This window comes from Chaetodon auriga, chromosome 8 (assembly GCF_051107435.1).
Source record: "Chaetodon auriga isolate fChaAug3 chromosome 8, fChaAug3.hap1, whole genome shotgun sequence".
NCBI lineage: Eukaryota > Metazoa > Chordata > Actinopteri > Chaetodontiformes > Chaetodontidae > Chaetodon > Chaetodon auriga.
The window spans coordinates 16,338,705-16,356,862 of record NC_135081.1 but is presented as its reverse complement, the minus strand read 5'-3'; the positions used below and the strand labels follow the sequence as shown (position 1 = coordinate 16,356,862).

The window sequence follows — 18,158 nt, the reverse complement described above, 5'->3', positions numbered from 1 at the left end:
CTGCTGTATAACTAATGTATGGAAGCTATGAAAATGTTTCTCTTTCTCTTCTGGCTCTCTGAAGCTCGTGTCTGTTTCAGGTTGGTGTGGTCATCCGCTCTGAATTTTCCATTATTATTACGACTTTTCTAATCAGAAATGTCCTGTTTGTAGTCTGAGTAACATCCACACAGAAAAGCACACGCTTAATAACAGGAACTCTTTGAATGTTTATTTTCAGAGACGCACAGTGTATTTCTTATGTCATTACTTGGCAGCAGTCCAATGAGATAGAAGAGAAAAAAAAACAACACACTAATTCAGAGATTTTGCACACAATCTATTAACAAAAAGAGAGTGATTGGATACGTGTTGTATTATTGTAACAGACATACAATAATGCCGCCAAAGTAAAACATGACACAAAAAATAGAAATTGTACTTCAATAAAATCCTACCTACCAGCATACATTCATTCTTGCTAGTGTTTCATCTCACAGTAAAAGCAGACAGATTCAGGCCTTTCTGCTCCAAACAAAGGCAAAGAGGAAACACGGTGGATCATAAATCTCTGTCATAACTTTTATAAAGGCACTTAAGAATGGTGTCAACTTGACAATTGATAAAAATCAGCCGCAGTCATTATACTGTCCATGCAAACATCTGAGGAAGAACAAAACCTCTGAGGTAAAACAAAGGAAGAGTTCTTGCAGTATCACATACAGTAATTCATCCATTCACCACACACTTCAGCCCAAACTGGCTGTCAGAGGTTTAAAAAGACACTGAAAGAAAAATCTCCTGAGTGAGAGGCTGCATGACAATATCACCTGATACATGAGTGAAACTTTCCTCCTTTAAGGTGGGGTGAGTCATTCTGGACACCCCTCCCTTCAGTGTTCCTCCAGCAGCTACGCCCTCAAACTCATGGACACGCAGGTACAGTAACATGCAGAGAGGGCGGTGTACAAACACTGGAGACAGTCGGTGTGCTTGACAGTGAGTGTATTCGATCAGAATGGCTGACCCCACCATTAAACGCATAATAAGTCACATTTCCACATTAAAATATCAAAAAACATCCTATTTTTTATAGTTTGTTGAGTTGTGTACTTAAAAATACACCAAATGTCTCCAACAATGTTCAAATCCAGAGAAATCTGTCAACGGTGAGATGGGAAACACCAGATGATACTTAAGAGGGTGAGGGAGGAAGTGACTAAACAAAACATGACTGAGACGACTACAGCTGCATCACGATATCATTAAAGTACATCTTTTTTTTCCATTGTTTTGATTGAGAGACCCCTAGTAGCAGCAATTACATACTGTACGTTTACGTCAAAGCAGTACTTTAAAAAAAAAAAAAAAAAAAATCAACACTTTTCTCCACTTTCCACTTTAAATATCAAAATAGCTTTCCCCAGCCTGAAGAAATGTTTTTGTTTTTTCCCAGCAGGAAGATACAATGACCAGTTGTCTAATGTAAACAAGCTATAATCAGGATGTGATCAGTTCATCCTGACCTGAAGAACCATATCTGGACGTTAGTGATACTTCTGCATATGTTTGTGTACAAGAGGGACAGACAGAGGGAGATTTAGTGAGAGAAAGATGATGATATGGACATATGCTCTGTGTGTGTGTGTGTGTGTGTGTGTGTGTGTGTGTGTGTGTGTGTGTGTGTGTGTGTGTGTGTCAGACATCCTCCTGTCTGTGGTGAAGGACATAATAGTCATGGACGTACATCAGGACGGCGAATGGCTGACCAATGATGAGTGAGATCCACACTGCAGCGTTGCCATAGTTACCACGCAGGAAGTGACCAACAAACCAAGCTAATGGAAGCTGGTAAGTTGGAAAAAAATGTTTTTTAGTAAACATAGTGGGTGATTGTTTTTAATGACACTTCCTGTATGTGCATTGTGTTCTGCTTTCTGTTGATGGTGTTGACTCAGTGCACGATGATGAATGACAAACTAACAAAGTCAGCAAAGACCTTATACAACCTGCTCTCCTGCTATATTCTCTGTGATACATCAAACATGCCCTGTCATGCTAATGAGGTTGTTAATTAAGTTAATGATCCTGGAGCCAAGGCCAAACACTGAGAGCACCTTTTAAAATGTCCCATAGGAGTCAAAAGGCACAATGTCCACTTTATCTTTATTTTGACTTTCAGTATAATCTAAATATACTATTTCCTAAATGCCATGCTACTTCTACCCTACGTACACCCATTTTCTATTACCTTTTCACACATTAAGAGGGAATTTTTTACAGATATCACGCACCCAGATCACACTGCATATGATACAGTTTGAACTCAACACAGACATTGTTTAAATATGAGTGCAGTACAGGTTGTTGCAGAGCACAGCAGTAAGTTTACCATCAGCTATATGTGTTGGGTCTTACCTGTGCCATCATGCCCATGAAGGCCCAGAGTCTGAACATCCTGAGGGGAACACTCACCAAGTACTGACACAGGGAAACAAAAAGTAAAGCCAATGTTCTCTATCAAATATAATATGGTGATCTGCACAAGAGGATAAGGAGTTTTGAGGACATCTATACACAAAACTAGTGGAACCAGATACACTGTACAGTGCTGGTGGTTGGACAACTGAGTGGCTCACTGCCAAGCCAGCTGAGCCAGTCACTGCGGTTGAGCCTAAGCAGATACAATCTCGATATAAGTCCGGTCATGCTGCCAACTATCTGCTCTTTGCTTAGGTGGAGATAGGCTTCAAGGATTACTGAAAGATACATTAGGTCAGGGAACACTTTCCTGATAAAGATAACACTTTATATCAAGGTACACATATTCACCATTGACTTTAGTAAGTAAGAATCATGCATTAAGATCTTAATATCCTAACTCTGACCCTTAATGACCTTAACCACCAATAAGTGCTTCGTAGTTACTAGGAAAGCCAAAATGCTATTAATATACATACTGATAAGCAACTATTTGTAAGGCTAGTGAAACTAGGTAAGCAGGGATGAGTTGTGTTCTATTTTCTATTATCATGTTTTTATCTTTTGTCAAGCACCTTGTGTTGCATTTTTTATGTATGAAAGGTGCTATACAAATAAAGTTTGATTGATTGATTGATTGACAGCAGGACTAATGAGCAGGCTTTCAGATTAAAGTGCCAGGGCCGGCCACGACAGTTTAGCCTAAGCATGTAGTCATTTGGCATGAATACCGTTCACCTTTTAGCACATTTTACTGCGCATTGAGAATCATCTACAGTGTCAACATAAGCAGAGACAGTAGTCTCGACCTCAACTCTTACCTCATGAAAGAAAGCTGACAAGAAAAAGACGGCTGATTGGCTGACTATTTTACTAAATCCTCTCCGAAGCAGCGGCTTGTAAAAGTGGCTGCAAGACAGACAGAAGAACAAATGTAGAACTGAGTGGAAAGTCAAACACACTGATAGAGATTGTAGAAATGGCTTGAGGACAAAAATTTTACTTATTTGTTTGGTCAGTCACTTAGAATCTGTTTCCCTAATGTGTAATACTGTATATTGAAATGTCTTAATTCTCTTATGTGCTGTAATTCTCCCTCCCTGACAGGAACTAAATAGACTTTACACAGCATTTAATTTAGTTTGTCTTGTTTAATATAACCTCACTACATTTGCTCCTGCTCCTATGTTAGTGTATGTGGAACTGGCTGCAGGCTCTGTATTTATTACTACCACTTACTCTCTCACAGCCAGATGAATCACTTTGCCAAATACGTCGGTGTGCCTTGTTAAGCCTTGTGCCTTGTTCAGTTCTATAAATTTCACTGCCCCTTCTCAGTGTGTTAGTGTGCAAATAACTCACCGCAGACACCACTTGTGTACGGGGATGTTCCAGTTCTGCCAGAAATATGTCACCGACTCAGAGTTCCTGAAAGAGGAGTCAGAAAAATAGAGTATTGACTAATTGCAGTGTCTAAAAAATGGATCTAAGGCAGGCTGATCAATACTGATGAACATGTCACAAAGTCTAAAATCTTTATTGTCATGCTGGAAAAGAGGAAATGATAGTAAGTGTTGGATGACTGTACACTGTGTGATGAAACCAATTTACTAATTTCAGCAAAGGTAAAACACATACAGTGATGAAACATTAACTCCTTTGAGTCTACAAAAAGCCCACAATGTAAACACAATATAACTAGAGTCTCCAAACTTGTTGAACTAGAGATCCAGTCAGTCCTTCGGCACCGTCCACCACACCTCACAGAATCAGCAAACACACACAGAAACTCACCACCAGTCCTTGTAGAACTGTCTGTCTCCAAAGCGCAGCAGCTCAGCGGTGAAGTTCATAGACGAGTGGAAGAACCAGTAGAAAAACATCAGCCACAGCAAGTGATTAGGAACCTGCAGGAGAGTTAGGAGAAATATGTTATTTCAAGTGCTGGACATAAACAGCAAGCATGAAGACGGACAACATGAGCAAATGACTGTACATGCTGAGATTAAAAATGCTGTGTTTGTAACTCACAGCTAATCTTAGAAGTCTCTCAGTCATCCTGGACAGATCCATGTCCTACAGAGGAGAGAGCCATAGATTAACAAGCATAACGCCATGTTGTTGAAGTATATGCTTCACTGTCCTTCTCACCTCTAGTGGTTTCATGGAACTTTGAATGATGGGGATCATCCACTGATAGAAAGATAGCAAAAAGCAGCATTAAACCTTTTTCACACATACACTGTAAACTGTGAATTTTCCACATCATCTTAATATAAAAAACACTTTTGCATCACTTGTGGATAACACTATTAGACCGTACCTGTTGAGTGAGAGCAACTAACAGCTGGGTGAAGAACAGCTGGGGAGAAAGACACAATCAATAGAGTGACTGATCTGGTTTCACAGAAATAATTTATACAGACAGTTAGATAGCATCAGTGGAAACATTCTTCTAGACTGTGCAGAACAGAGATGGTTTACATGCCTGCTCATCTTCCTTGACTTGTTGGATTTTGTTGTACCATGGCCCCAGATCCCAGCATTATTAGTAAAATATTATCAGAACTGCTAATAGCAATGACCAAATCACAAAAATAAGACCCAAAATAAGCAAACATGAAGCTCTTAACAGCTGTGCAGGTGTACATGCACTTGAGATGCTTGTAAAAATGTGAGAGCATGCACACAAAAAAAAACATTCAGTTATGAGATATTTCCTCACCATCTCAAACAGTCTCCTTAGCAGGAAACTCATGCGAATCTTGGGTGAGCGAGGGAAGTTGAGTTCATAGCACAGAGTTGGAGCAAAGACGAAGTAGTACATGTCTACAGAGAGGGACGAGAGCTCAGTGTGTCGGTCAAACATGTGACACAAGAAAACACAGAAAATGAGGCTCCGGTCCATTATCAGTTCAGTTTCATACAAACACTAGAAAGATGGATTTGAGTACCTCTGACGGTGAGGTTGCCAGGGTAACACACCTTATGGTCGCTTCCCCTGAGGTGCTGCGCTGAGGGACCTGCGGGCAAAAATAATGCACAAACGCACAAGGTGTGTGTGAGGTAACATTGTATTCTGTGTCCTTACATACAAACACAGAGACAAATAATAATGCTCAAGTGCAAATGTTGACATGCAACACCTTCTGTTACATAATGGAAATTTCCTCAGTGCTGTGACAGTTCCTGTGTGCTAAACTGCCAAATTTCAATTTCACCCAAGAGCTGCAGTATCCAGTATCTGCCATTAGATGTCACTGTAACAGCATGAGCAAGGGGCTACAAGGAAATTTCAATACAGAAACTGACCTTAAAATTAGCAAAGAATCCAATCTCAATGAGGTACGGCTTGAATTTAGCATTCAAACCCTCTCTTGTTTATGTGCAAGAGTGTTTGTGACTTACAAGACAGCGACCTGGCCAGTTTCTTGGCCTTGACGGTGCTCAGCTCTCTGCACCACATGTTGACGTCCTTATAGGAGTACAGCTTTAGGAAGAGGATGGTGTAAGTGCCAAGAGTGAATGCACCACCGACTAACAGAGACAGAGAGAGAGAGAGAAAGATGATAGTTAACACTGTGATGTGGATAAAGCTGCAGTCTGAGAACATGTAACCAACTAACATCGTGCCTTGAAATATGGGAAGATGAGAAGCAGAGAAAAAGAAATGAGCAGGGTAGAAAAGAGTGCGGGAGAAGACAGAAGAAAGAGGGGAAAATGGAGGAGAATGTGAGGAAAAAGTGTGAGGATTTGGAGAGTGATAAAGGAATGAAAAGAGAGAAAGAGAGGTCATGAATTGATCTTGAACAAACAACCAAACAAGGCCAGTAAAATAGATCATCTCAACACAAAGTATGAGAGCAGTTTAACTCTGCCAAGGACATTATCATACAGTACAGTCACCACGTTTACCAGTGTGTGTGTGTGTGTGTTTGTGTTTGTGTGAACTTATGAAATTGTGTCTGCATTCCTCTTTGTTAGCTAATCTGACAACACACACACAGTCTTGTTTCCACCATTTTTGGGGACATTACATAGACTTACATTCATTCCCTGGAGACTTATGGGGACCAATGTGACTGCAAACAGATTTATCTCCCCAAAAACGTGAGTAATACATGACCACACACACACACACACACACACACACACACACACACACACACACACACAGGCCTACCGAGCATTTTGCCTACCAGGGCTTTATCAATACAAACCATATGCTTGATCATACTGAATAGACAGGAAGAGCCACCAACAAGCATATAAGCCACACACTCATGCATAGTGCAGAAACACACACAGATACACAAACAAATTTGCCGGCCTGTTGTGCCAGCAGGGTGAGGTGGAGGTCAGCACACCTGGTATCAAACCACAGCAGATCCTATGCATTAACCATATGGCTCTATGTGGCTTCTCGACAACTAGATTGGCTCTGAGACAGTCACTGTAGATATCATCATAGAAACACACAGAGTGGAAAAACATACCAGCGGAGCCAATCATCACCCACTCACAATTTCCCCCAAAAAATCAGGAAATTGTCTGTGAACTTCCAAACATGCACTTTAAATACTCAAACACCTCAGCTAGTTTGATTTTTTCTGTTTTACTTGTTTTTTTTTCTGTCAGCAGACTCTAGGATGGCAAAGACTGCAATGAGTCACAGATTAACATCTTTTTTTTCCAGTAAGGAGTGTCTCTCCTCTTTGGGGAGTGCTCTGATCAACTCGTTCCACCACTAGAAACGCCAGGCTCAGCTCAAACAGGCCACATGATAACCTGATGTATGTACGCCAACGTGACACACCTTGTTTTCAAGGCTGAGCAATACGGATAATTATCTAAGTTTGGATCTGAGATATGAGCTGTGAGGACACTGTGTTTCGCCTGACTGTGCAGAGGGTTTTATTGGAGCTATTGGAGTATGTGCATCTAAAAAAAGCTGAAAACTGTATGTACACCCCAGACTGTCTGACTGAGTTTCATTTTTGGGTTCCAGCAAATCAGATCTCATCCTGATCCTTAACATGATCCGATTTTACATGTTAGATTGTATCAGATATCGCCGCATTGAGTTGCATCATATTGCCCTGCACTGTATAATGTTTATTAGCCTTACTACGTATTTTTTGGCTTATTACTGCAAATATATAATAGGTGCAGCACAGGTCCTTAGTTGGTTATCTAATGAGATGTGTCAGGAAACAAATCCACATACACACAGCTCGTCTATTTTTCATTCTGAGCCCAGAAATTCCTGCAGCAGACTGGGACACATTAAAGGACATCAAAAGCAGTGGAAGTAATGAAAGAATGACAGCAGACAGAAGACAGCAGTCTCCCCTCATCACTACAGTATTCCTTAAAAGCAGTTTAACACATTTTGAAATTAAGCTCCATATCAGATCCTTGTGTTCTGCTTCATGCACACTGGCTGAATACTGGTGGAGTAAGTGGTGTCCAGTAAATGCAATAGCTCCATTCACACACACACGCACACACACATATCTGTACATACGCACGCACACACGCACACACACCTGCCCTCTGTCAGTGCCCTTCCTGTGTGAACAGCAGCGCAGAGAGGAGAACAGACAGACAGATGGACTGACTCCTTTACTCCTTCACCTCCCAGTGAGAGAACAGATGAGAGGAGAGGAGGAGAGGAGAGGAGAGGAGAGGAGAGGAGCATTAATCAAAATGGGAGAGGAGCAAAGAATTTAAAGACTGATTTTCTAGGACCAAATTATTATTGAAATGTGCACCAAATGACACCACAAGCTCACTATCTGACTGTCTCACGAGCAAGGTAAAGTAAAGGTAAAGATATTGCTGACATGGCGGTCAAATGTCCTGTTGAATGCAACCAAGTGACTATGATCAGACGTTTACTTATCAAACAAACAGAAACATTTCAGTAGATGCCATCCTCTACGACTTTTAAATATAACCAATGCACATCTGAGAACTTGACTGGAGGTATAACGTCTTGAGTATGAATGAATGAATACAGTGTGCTCGTGTTTCATGTCATTATAGGATTGTGAATGTATCAGCGTTTGTGGAGGGCGGCCATGGTTTCTGTCAGGCAGCCTGATGAAGACAGAAGAAGGTGACCCTTGGATGACCCTGTTCTGCAAGCCATGCCTACTTTGGCATCTCCCCTTCTCCCCTGTCTTTTCCTTCCCTCTGCTCTCCTCACCTCCCCCTGTCCTCTCCTCTCTTCACCTCCTCCTGTCTTCTCAGAGCCAGCTGGAAATAATCCAGTCATGACCAACTGGTCCATTACCACTAACCGACTCCAATTATGACTCTGTATAAGAGATGTCATTTACTGCACTATCACACTGGTCGACCGTTTGTCTGAAGGGTAAGGATATGAATGTCCTCTTAATCTTTATTACAATTACACTCTGTTTTATACACATGCCTACACTGTAAACTACCAAAGAATGAATAATGGTTTGGCTGCGTAATAGATGCTACTGTTTTAGTCAACTGTTTGTCTCTGTGATGTACAGTACGTATTAGCAAGGCTGCACAGATGGTATTTTCATAACAGTAAAAAAAAAGCATTTTACCTGGGGTCACGGAGGGGACCAACAGGACCACTGCAGCAGGGAATGTTAGCATGATTGCCATGTTAATGCAATGGACCAGAAATCCCACAAGTTCACTGAATGAACCCTGGCCAGAAAGAGAGAGAGAGAGGAGAGGGACAGCAGGAGTTTTTACATTAAATCTTAAAAACGGCAAGATGCCCTATTTTAACCGTCACCTCATTAACTTGCATTTATTTGGAGATTTTTAACTTGGTGAGAATTTCAAGCGATTATTAGCTCTGCTTTTGAACAGAACCACATTTTGAGTTATGGTGCCGTATTGAAGTTTTTAAAAAACTCATGATGTTCCATATTCATGCTGAACAGACAGAGCATAACTGAATATGCCCGAAATGCAGATGGTGAAACTAATTTCCCATTTTACCATTTAATATTTGCAGAAGCAATTGGGGAGGGTCGGCTAGTCGGCCGGTTTCAGAGAGCAGTTTTAGAAAAATAATCCCCCCTGGGAGTTGTGAAAGTGCTCCAAATTCAACAGTTCAGTTAAAACTCCACAGCGCTCTGATGTCTAAGTGCAAGCAGGGTTTCTCCACTCACCTTCGACAGCTGCCTCTCTGTGTAGAGAGCCACCACAATGAACACGTTGGACACTGTCAAAACACAATGACACATTCATGTCAGTTCCTCTAAAACAGCCCATGGTACTTTTTTCATCCTGTAGAGCCTGAATATAAACCTCAAAAAGAAAACATGTCCTCATAAGCCGTCATAAGTCTTATGGCTATTTGTGGCTAATATTATTGCACATAAGTGTAAGATAGTCACTCCCTCATCAAAGGAATTATAGGAAAACACAAATAGATTAAACTGCTGGTATGAAATGTGAGAGCTGACATCGGGCAAGTATTGAGACAAATCATTTCAAGAGCCTATTAACAAGTTCCTGAGGCGACTGTAATTATAATAATATGTTGTACATTGTTGCCGCTTGGTGAAGACCTTATTTCTCCAAACTGCCAATGTTTTCTCTTCATTTCAAGCAGATTATTTTGTCAATATCCATTTAGTTCTGGAAGGCTTCATTAGCCTAAGACTTAAAGCAAACCGATAACGGAAGGCATCATCATCCAAGCGAAAGGAAAACACACAAAGTGGATGGACAGGCTTTTCACACGAATATAGAGTGAGGCTGAATTTCTGCTGAGCCTATCAGGAAAAAAGAAATCTTGCATATATCACAAATACAAAAGCCTGGGACTCAACAGGATTCTAATTTTTAGTCATGAAGTCATGAACTTAAATAAGAAAGAGCCTTTCAACTACCTTTTTCGTAAGGGCCTGCTCTGTCACTTATAAAACAAGCTGTCAGACACACGCGCACGCACAGAAAACACACAGTCATAGGCTCTCACATGGTTACACAGCAACACCTGATGAAAGAAATGAGGCAGCACTAACAGAGCATATGTGTTGCACAGCACACACCAACTGCTAGATAGCTGAATGACAAGACAAGTGGGTGGGTGGGTGTGCATGCACGTGCACACATGCACGCAAACATGCACACACATTTTCTATCTATGCTCATGTAGATTCTTCCATTTACATGCACAAACTGCTACAATATCCACACTTCAGCCAAAACTAGTTTTAGTGCCAGTTTTTTTTCTTGCACACTTTATTATGCATCAATTGTTGCCACTAAGCCTGATTTTGTGTGGGGCAAATTAGGCTAAAATGCATGTAGATTTTTCCTTCTTTTCTTGTACTAGTGTCAGTTTAAACTGCAGGGTAACTCACTGCTGAATGAACTTAAGGAAACCACTGGTATGCAGATTGCTCATTACCCTGACTAGACTAGGCTAAGACACACTGATGGCACATAATTGCCGCAATTGTTCCATTTTAAGACCCTAATCAGTGCATTAGCATGTCAATCCATCTAATCTAGAGTGAACAGATGTGTCAACTGTCAGACATTTTGATTACTGGGTCTTATCATCCTGTCATCAATGCAACTATGCATCAGCATTGCCATTCCAAATCAATTTGTTTAAAGGCTCAGTCACATGCTTGCATGGAGACAAGAAGGTTCTAAGAGGGAACAAATGCCTTACATGCAAAACTCTCTAAGCAGATCCATCCATAAGGCAAGCTAATCATGCACAAGTGCAAACTATTTTATTCAGCCTGTCATAGTTTGCAGTTAATTAGATAAAGTGTGTACAGTGCTTCACCAGGTTTCTGCAAAGATGCTCATTATACTTACATGAGATTCTGTATTTACGCAAATGTCACCTTTTATCTTACCCCTTAAAGCACCTCTACAAAGTAAACAAAAATCACATACAGTCAGGAGACCAACCATCTGTAATTTCCACTCAGCAATTCTTTTAACCAGGTGACTTTTAACATTTTCAGAGAATATGCAAATTACAGTATCAGAAGACATTCTGATTTGCTAAAAATTTATTCATTCCAGCATCATTTACTCCACTGAAAAAAGGTCCAAATGTTGAGTAAATCCCCCCTTTTCTTCAACAGGCTTGTATACAACATTTTATCAAAATACGATTCTGATAGTATGTTTAATTAATGTCTGTTCTTCATCACACGTTAAGACTCTATCCTATTCTGGGAGCAGAGACCTCAGGAAACGCATAACATGCTAGTTTATCTCTTTGGGAAACAGGCCTGTTGAGCATCTTTGACATCCAGCAGCTATTGAGCCCATATGTGCATCAAACTGGAACAAACAGCACCATTTAGCACCTGTTAGACACACGGAAACCTTCCATCAAGTATCTACAGAGCAGCTTTTGGATATTTTGGAAGTAACAGACACAAGTGTGGAATTCATTTTATTTTGGTCACTCGGGGGCCACTTGCCTAAACGTAAAACTTTCAAGGCCAGTTTTCCAAACTTTGCACATTTTGCTGGTGGGCTGCTATAAATTGGAGACTTCTCATTTACTCTGTGTTTGGGTATTTGTGTGTGGGAGTGTGTGTGTGTGTGTGTGTGTGTGTGAGTTGCTGCAGTGATTCTAGAAGTATTGAACGCCCTCTGGGAATGAGCTGCTTTACTGTCCATGCTACTGTAAACAGACTCCCATTCTCACCTGTCTCTTAACCATCAGTGCAGTCATTTACCTCACCTCATCCGTCTCTTCCTCCCCCCTCCCTCTTCCCTGGCTCTGTGTCAATGCAGCACTTTACATCATCTTCCTTCCTCACTCCTTTATTATTATATTTTACTCTCCCTCTTTTCCAAGTTGTCTCTTTTTTCCATTCCTCCGTTCTTTCCCTCCTCAAAACCCCCCCTCTCTCTATATATGCCATCACTTCCTTTTCTCTGGCATTTAATTCTTCCCTCCCCACTCATCTCTCTCTCTCCTATCTTACTGCCAATTTCGCTAACTCTGGTCCTCTTTCTGCAGCACAGCACCACTGCACAGTATATAGGGCAGGTGATTGTCCCTCTAGAGACACCGTGAGCTGCACCACTGCAGACTTTCACTGCGATATACCATAAAAATAAATATTGAGAAAACTTTAAATATAGCATGCCTGTGTGTGTCTTCAAAGAAGGCATGGCTTGAAATAAAGGAGATCACACCAGCTTTTTAAGGGAAAAAAAACTTACACAATTTCTTTTCAGAAAAAAATCCATTTCATTCTCACTCAAATGTCATGTTTCTTCATGTTTTTACAGTGTGACTGTCTGTACACCCCTTGAACTGGTTCAGTGGTATAATTTAGGGGCATGCACATGAAGCTGAATCTGACCCTCAGGGATCCCATATCATTTTTTAGGCACTGGTGGTTCGAAGCGATTCTAGTTTGGCTCAACATCTATCCATGTTTTTCATCCCCTTTTTTAAAGAAATGTGTCTTTTCAAGCTCATTTTAACAAAAGTGGCATTTTAATTTGATTTTCTACCCTTGCTAAAATTCTAAATTAAGCCATCTATCAGAATCAAAGGAATTATGCTGTTTAATTATGTGACTGTCTGTGATTGTGTTCTTGCTTTTCTTCTGTGGCTTTGGAGGTAGAGCAGTCGTCAGTGGCTTGATCCCTGGCCCCGGTCTACATGTCGAAGTATCCTTGGGGAAGATACTGAAGCCCCTAATTGCTCCTGATGCTGTGCTAGCAGTGTGTGAACGGTTAAAGCTCATAGTGAGTAGGTGGCCTCGCCACCACTGTATGAATGTGAGTGGGTGAATGCTACAGAAATAGAGTCCATTTACCATTTACCAAGTGACTTATTGCACAGATGAAAAGTGTACCTACCAATCACAAGGCATGCTGCTGGCCAGCTGTAGGGGTCATTCAGAAACAAGGAAATCACCTGAATAGGGTCCACAAGAACACCGTACCTGACGAATGAAAAAACAAAACAAAAAAAGGGAGGAAATGGCAAATTAAAATAAGACAATTCAGAATATTTTAAGCCAATTAATTGAGTCAAGTTTCTTCAAAATTGAAATATTAAAGAACTGCATATATTCACTATTAAAAAAAAGCTATGGATGATTTCCATTGAGTGAATTCTTAACAACTGCCCCCTGCACTGTCTGATTTTTAAGTTTTATATATAGACCTTTTCACAGCAGACATGTTGGTGTGACTAATAATTAATGAAGGCTCTGTTACAGCACACCTGTCCTTATTGTTGTGTTCATTACACCTGAGCTTTTCCTATGAGAAAATGTCTGCGTTGAAAAAGATCTATTTGAAGAATAGAAGGAAGGAAGAAGTTTGTGAAATTTTTGAGAACCTGGTACTTCTTTTTGGTATCTTTCAGCATTAACACCACTGCTACCCCTGTTAAGAATTACACACATTGAAATCACAACACTTTGTTGCAGCTGTGAAAAATACAGGAATAATAAAACACTCAAAGATGACTTACCTTAACAGGTTTTCTAAGAAGAGGCGAGCGTTACTCAGCACCTGTAACACAAAGCAAGAAGTAAAGATCCGACTGTCTCGTGTATGTATTTCTGTTTTTTTCTTCATGTCTCTGTATGTTTCCATTTGTTCATATCGTCACGTCTCCTTCTGTTGCTCCCCTCTTTCCTTCCTCTCATCTCTCTCCTCTCTTCAAACTATTTCTCCTCATCTTCATCCCCCTCCTCCCCACATTCTTATTTTTTTTTTTTTATCTCTCCTCCTCGCTCTTCCTCGTTCTAAATGGATTGTAATATCTCATTACCCGGCACAAAGGCTTTACGCCTGGAGATGAGACAGAAGTTCAGTGCGAATGAAGGAAAACCTCCTGCGATGAACACAACGATCTGTGTTCAAAGCATGGATCAACAGAAGGCTTTGCTAGCCTCGTTTTCTCTCCTATTCTCTCATATTCTGTCGCTGCTCCCCAGCACAGAGGAGGAAGAGCTGCAGAAAGCATTGAGCTCGGCAAAAACGTGATAATTATATTGAATTATTTTGCTGTACTTGCACATAATTTTAATAATTTCAGAAAATTCCCATTCAAAGGGGTTTTTGATGTCATTCCTCAAAATAAGCAAACTTGGATAAGTCAAGATCTTTTTGCGTTTCGATTATTTCATGAAACATGACTTTTTTCTAAACCTCCCCTGCATGCACTATAACATGGATTTAAGCCATCTTTGAATGGGGTTGATGAGCTTTTGCAACCCTTTACTAAGACTCTTTTTGAACTGGCAGGAAACCAGATTTGTCACAGAATCAGATGCCATGAGTCTGTTTGAAAAAGAAAAAAAGGGGGTATTTATAGAACAATTTGGACATTATTTTTTTAATTTCATGTAATTTTGCTTTGTTCGATTGTATCAATCGGTGCCAGTGGATTATGACACAAACAGCACCAGGACACAGAAGAAACTGGCAGTATTTGCTGGACATTTCAGGACAATATCTGAATTTGGATAAAACAGATGGATTTGAAAATGATCATAACTTGTCAAACAATCTCTGTCTATTTGAGCCTTTTTATTCAAATCATTTTGAAATTAGCTACACACTCAAAAGCTATAATTAATCCTGGAGAGAAACACAAAAATCTGTTTTTCTCTTCAATTAGTTGGTCAGCAAGGGGTGCGTTTATCATCTGGTAAAGGCAGACACTCTCAACAAGTGGCCTGATACTTTGCTTGGCTTAAACAGGATAAATCTTTGTTCTGCCACTGTCTCTCTCTGTGATCACTTGTGTTTAAATGCTCCCATCTTAACAAGGCTAACTGCAATGTCTGCACTGCTGTATGAGTGAAATCACTCTTACAAATACAGATACAAATATGCTGGTGACAAACCGTGTACTGTGTACTGTAGTGTACTGTGCACATCATCCACGTTTCTGGAAGATTTGTCACCATCTAACATACAAAACATCTGCATTTTTTTTAATTTGTCCGATTCATGCTTTCAAAAAGCAGTGGTCACAAATGTTTGTTAAGAGCCTGCTTTTCAAAAGATGTGTTTTTAGATGTATTGCCTTGGTGTTGTGTGTGTGTATATGTATGCACGTTAACTTTCTTTGTGTGAGAGTGAACTTTCTTTCTTACCAGCATGACCACACACCAGTTGAGGACTCCTCTGTAGTTACTGTAACCACTGGCTGAACTCAGCAGGGACTGCTGGCTCTTATGACAGCTACAGAAACAAATTAGATGGATAAATGGGTCAAACAGTCAAGATGATCATGAGCTTAAGACGCCTTTATTTTCAGTTCATTTTCGAGCATCATATTGATTGCACATCAAATAATGAATGCAGGGAAAAACAAACCTGTATTCACATACACACTGATTTTCTGGCAGTTATAGTGAGAAAAGAGAAAAAGAGGTGACACTAGCAAAAACAACAGGCTGCGTTCAGTAATGTGGCTGGAGCTCAGAAAACTTGGTGAAATTGGTGACATGTCCCAAAGGTGTGGTTATTTATTGATTTTGCTTCACAACAGCAAAATATAGTCGACTACTTTATAACACACTAGCGTAAATACCAAAAAGCGCTTAATCAGTTCATATTTTGCCATTATATAAGTGGCCTAGGGAGGTTAAGGCAGCCCACAAGCCACCCGTGTTAACGGGGCTCCTGTTCGATACGCCCCTGATCGATGAAACGGCCCACATGGTGGATTTTAGCTGTTACACACACACACACACACACACACACACACACACACACACACACACACTCGGGTCTGGCCATGAGGGGTAAGCGTTTGTTATTCTACCAGGCAACACTGAGAAAGTGTGAATCAAAGTATGAATGAATGGACGACAACAGGCACAAACCAGCAGGACCAGTTCAGGACTGACCGGCCGTTAACCCCCTGTGTCTGCTACACATTCGAGCTAGCTAACGATACTAACTCGCTCTAACTAGCTAAATAACGGCAGTAACTGTATCTTACGGTAAATGTAACTTTAGCCGTCGGCCTTTTTGAAGCCTAGCGCCACATATTTAACCCCAAAACAAACTCGAAAACTTTCCCCTATAGAAACGGCAGCTTGCTCGCCTCCGTGCGGTAACTCACCTGAGTCTGTCACTAAGGTCATTCCTGCTTTTCTGTTTGACGCTCTTTGTTTTGGACCGGGCTGTCTCCAGAGAGTGGTCACGCTTTCCGTGGCCATTCTCTTTGCTCCCGTCAGCGGTCACTGAGCCCTGACACCCCGCTGCAGACCTCCCGTTCACCGGCAGCAGACTGCCACCTCTCCCCGCCGCGAAAGTCGCCCTTCTCCTGCGAGTTAAGGTCCCGGCCACGTCGGAGTCACCCATAATGACAGAGAAAAACACTATAAATCCACCCAAAGTTCACTTCTACAGCTCAGTTCCGGTTGTAGCATGCCTGGTGCTCCTAGCGTAGTAGCCCTCGGGAGGGAAGTGAATGGGTGGCTCAACAATCCGCCCAAAGCTCAGATTTCCGTACAGCTGACATGGTGGCTGGAGAGTATTCATGACGCAACAGGCAGGCAACTGTGGCATGTTTGACTTCTACAGAGTCTACTGTAACCGACAGGTGAGTCACACCCTGATGGTTTATTCAAATAGGAAGTAATGAGGGACAATTATTGTGTCTTCACGCAAGCCCGGGCCCCTCCCAAAGTACATAAGGTGAGCGCAGGTGTCGTTTTGGTCTCTTCCGGTCTCATCAGGCGCTGTGCACCTTGTAGAATACAGTTGACAAAACAATATCACCTCAAGGTCCTTTAAAAAGCTGTTCTGGAGCCTTGCTCAGCTGTCAGACATGTCTTCAAAGAGTAAAAAGCTGAAGAAAAATCCACAAGTCAAACCATTTTCTTCAGGGATGCATGAGATGTTTGGTAATGATGTTAAACATGGTCAGCCATCTGTAGGCCTGCCTCTGGGACGCCTGCAAGCGAAGCGAAGTGGGTCTAATGGACACAGAGGAAGATGACTTGCTAGAAGTCTCCACGGTTTTACCAAGGATGGCTGTGATAGCTACTGGTTCAAAGTCATTCAGCACACTTGCTTTTGGCTTAATCATTTAGAGTTTTTACATGATGACACACTGTGATGTGTGTCGAACGAGTACTGCAGTAACCTTGTAAAAACCTTTTAATTAGAGGGGACAGCCTTTAATGACGTGCTTTTAGCCTGTCAGGGCCATTGTTCTTTTAAGCGGTAAGTAAGTGGGTATCACATCTGGGTCCCATAAAAACCTCTTAAAAGCACCATAAGTACAGCTGAGGCTGATGAAGAGCAGCTGAAGCTGATGGATGTTGAGCTAATTACGTGATGAGTCTGATGATGAAGAGCTGAGCCTGACAAGCTTGGTTTGGTGTCACTCAGTGACCACAGTGATAAGTAAATCCTGTTCTCATCCACCTTTCTTCTGGCTCCGTCCTCTGAACCCGCCAAACTTTGTACGATTTATTCCATTTGTGACACAGATCTAAGAAAAGTCTCTGTTTTTCATTCATCTGCAGTTTTGTGGTGTGTGACGAGCATTTCAGCCTCACTGGTGCTCTAGTGTAACTATTGGACTGTTAGTTCAGTTCCTTTTTTGGGTTTATTAATCTGCTATAATGAATTGGGATTTCAATTATCTTCCCCAAGACTGTGAAAAACGTGGTCATTACATCACGTCCTGTGCGTTACTCCTTGTGTGTAGC

The 18,158-nt window shown here is 41.2% G+C and overlaps 1 protein-coding gene across 1 annotated transcript; it reads right to left on the bottom strand.

Annotated features, from left to right (window-relative positions):
• Positions 1–228: 228 nt before the first annotated feature.
• On the bottom strand, positions 229–16,922 carry dgat1b (diacylglycerol O-acyltransferase 1b). The gene is made up of 17 exons (XM_076736198.1): positions 16,559–16,922; positions 15,582–15,669; positions 13,946–13,986; positions 13,324–13,409; positions 9,630–9,682; positions 9,051–9,156; positions 5,869–5,997; positions 5,415–5,483; positions 5,186–5,289; positions 4,784–4,822; positions 4,612–4,653; positions 4,492–4,536; positions 4,255–4,367; positions 3,823–3,888; positions 3,282–3,369; positions 2,398–2,460; positions 229–1,827 (listed from the first exon to the last, which is right to left on the bottom strand). Exons 1-17 carry the CDS (start codon positions 16,798–16,800, stop codon positions 1,678–1,680), a joined length of 1,524 nt encoding a protein of 507 aa, XP_076592313.1. The 5' UTR covers positions 16,801–16,922; the 3' UTR covers positions 229–1,677.
• Positions 16,923–18,158: the final 1,236 nt, after the last annotated feature.

Excerpts from the sequence above, each read along its gene's own strand:
- dgat1b (XM_076736198.1), bottom strand. The coding sequence starts at position 16,800 with ATGGGTGACTCCGACGTGGCCGGGACCTTAACTCGCAGGAGAAGGGCG. Across the intron at positions 9,683-13,323 it reads AGCAGCATGCCTTGTGATTG|TGTCCAACGTGTTCATTGTG; the intron begins GTAGGTACACTT and ends GTGTTTTGACAG. Across the intron at positions 4,368-4,491 it reads AGAGACTTCTAAGATTAGCT|GTTCCTAATCACTTGCTGTG; the intron begins GTGAGTTACAAA and ends ACTCTCCTGCAG.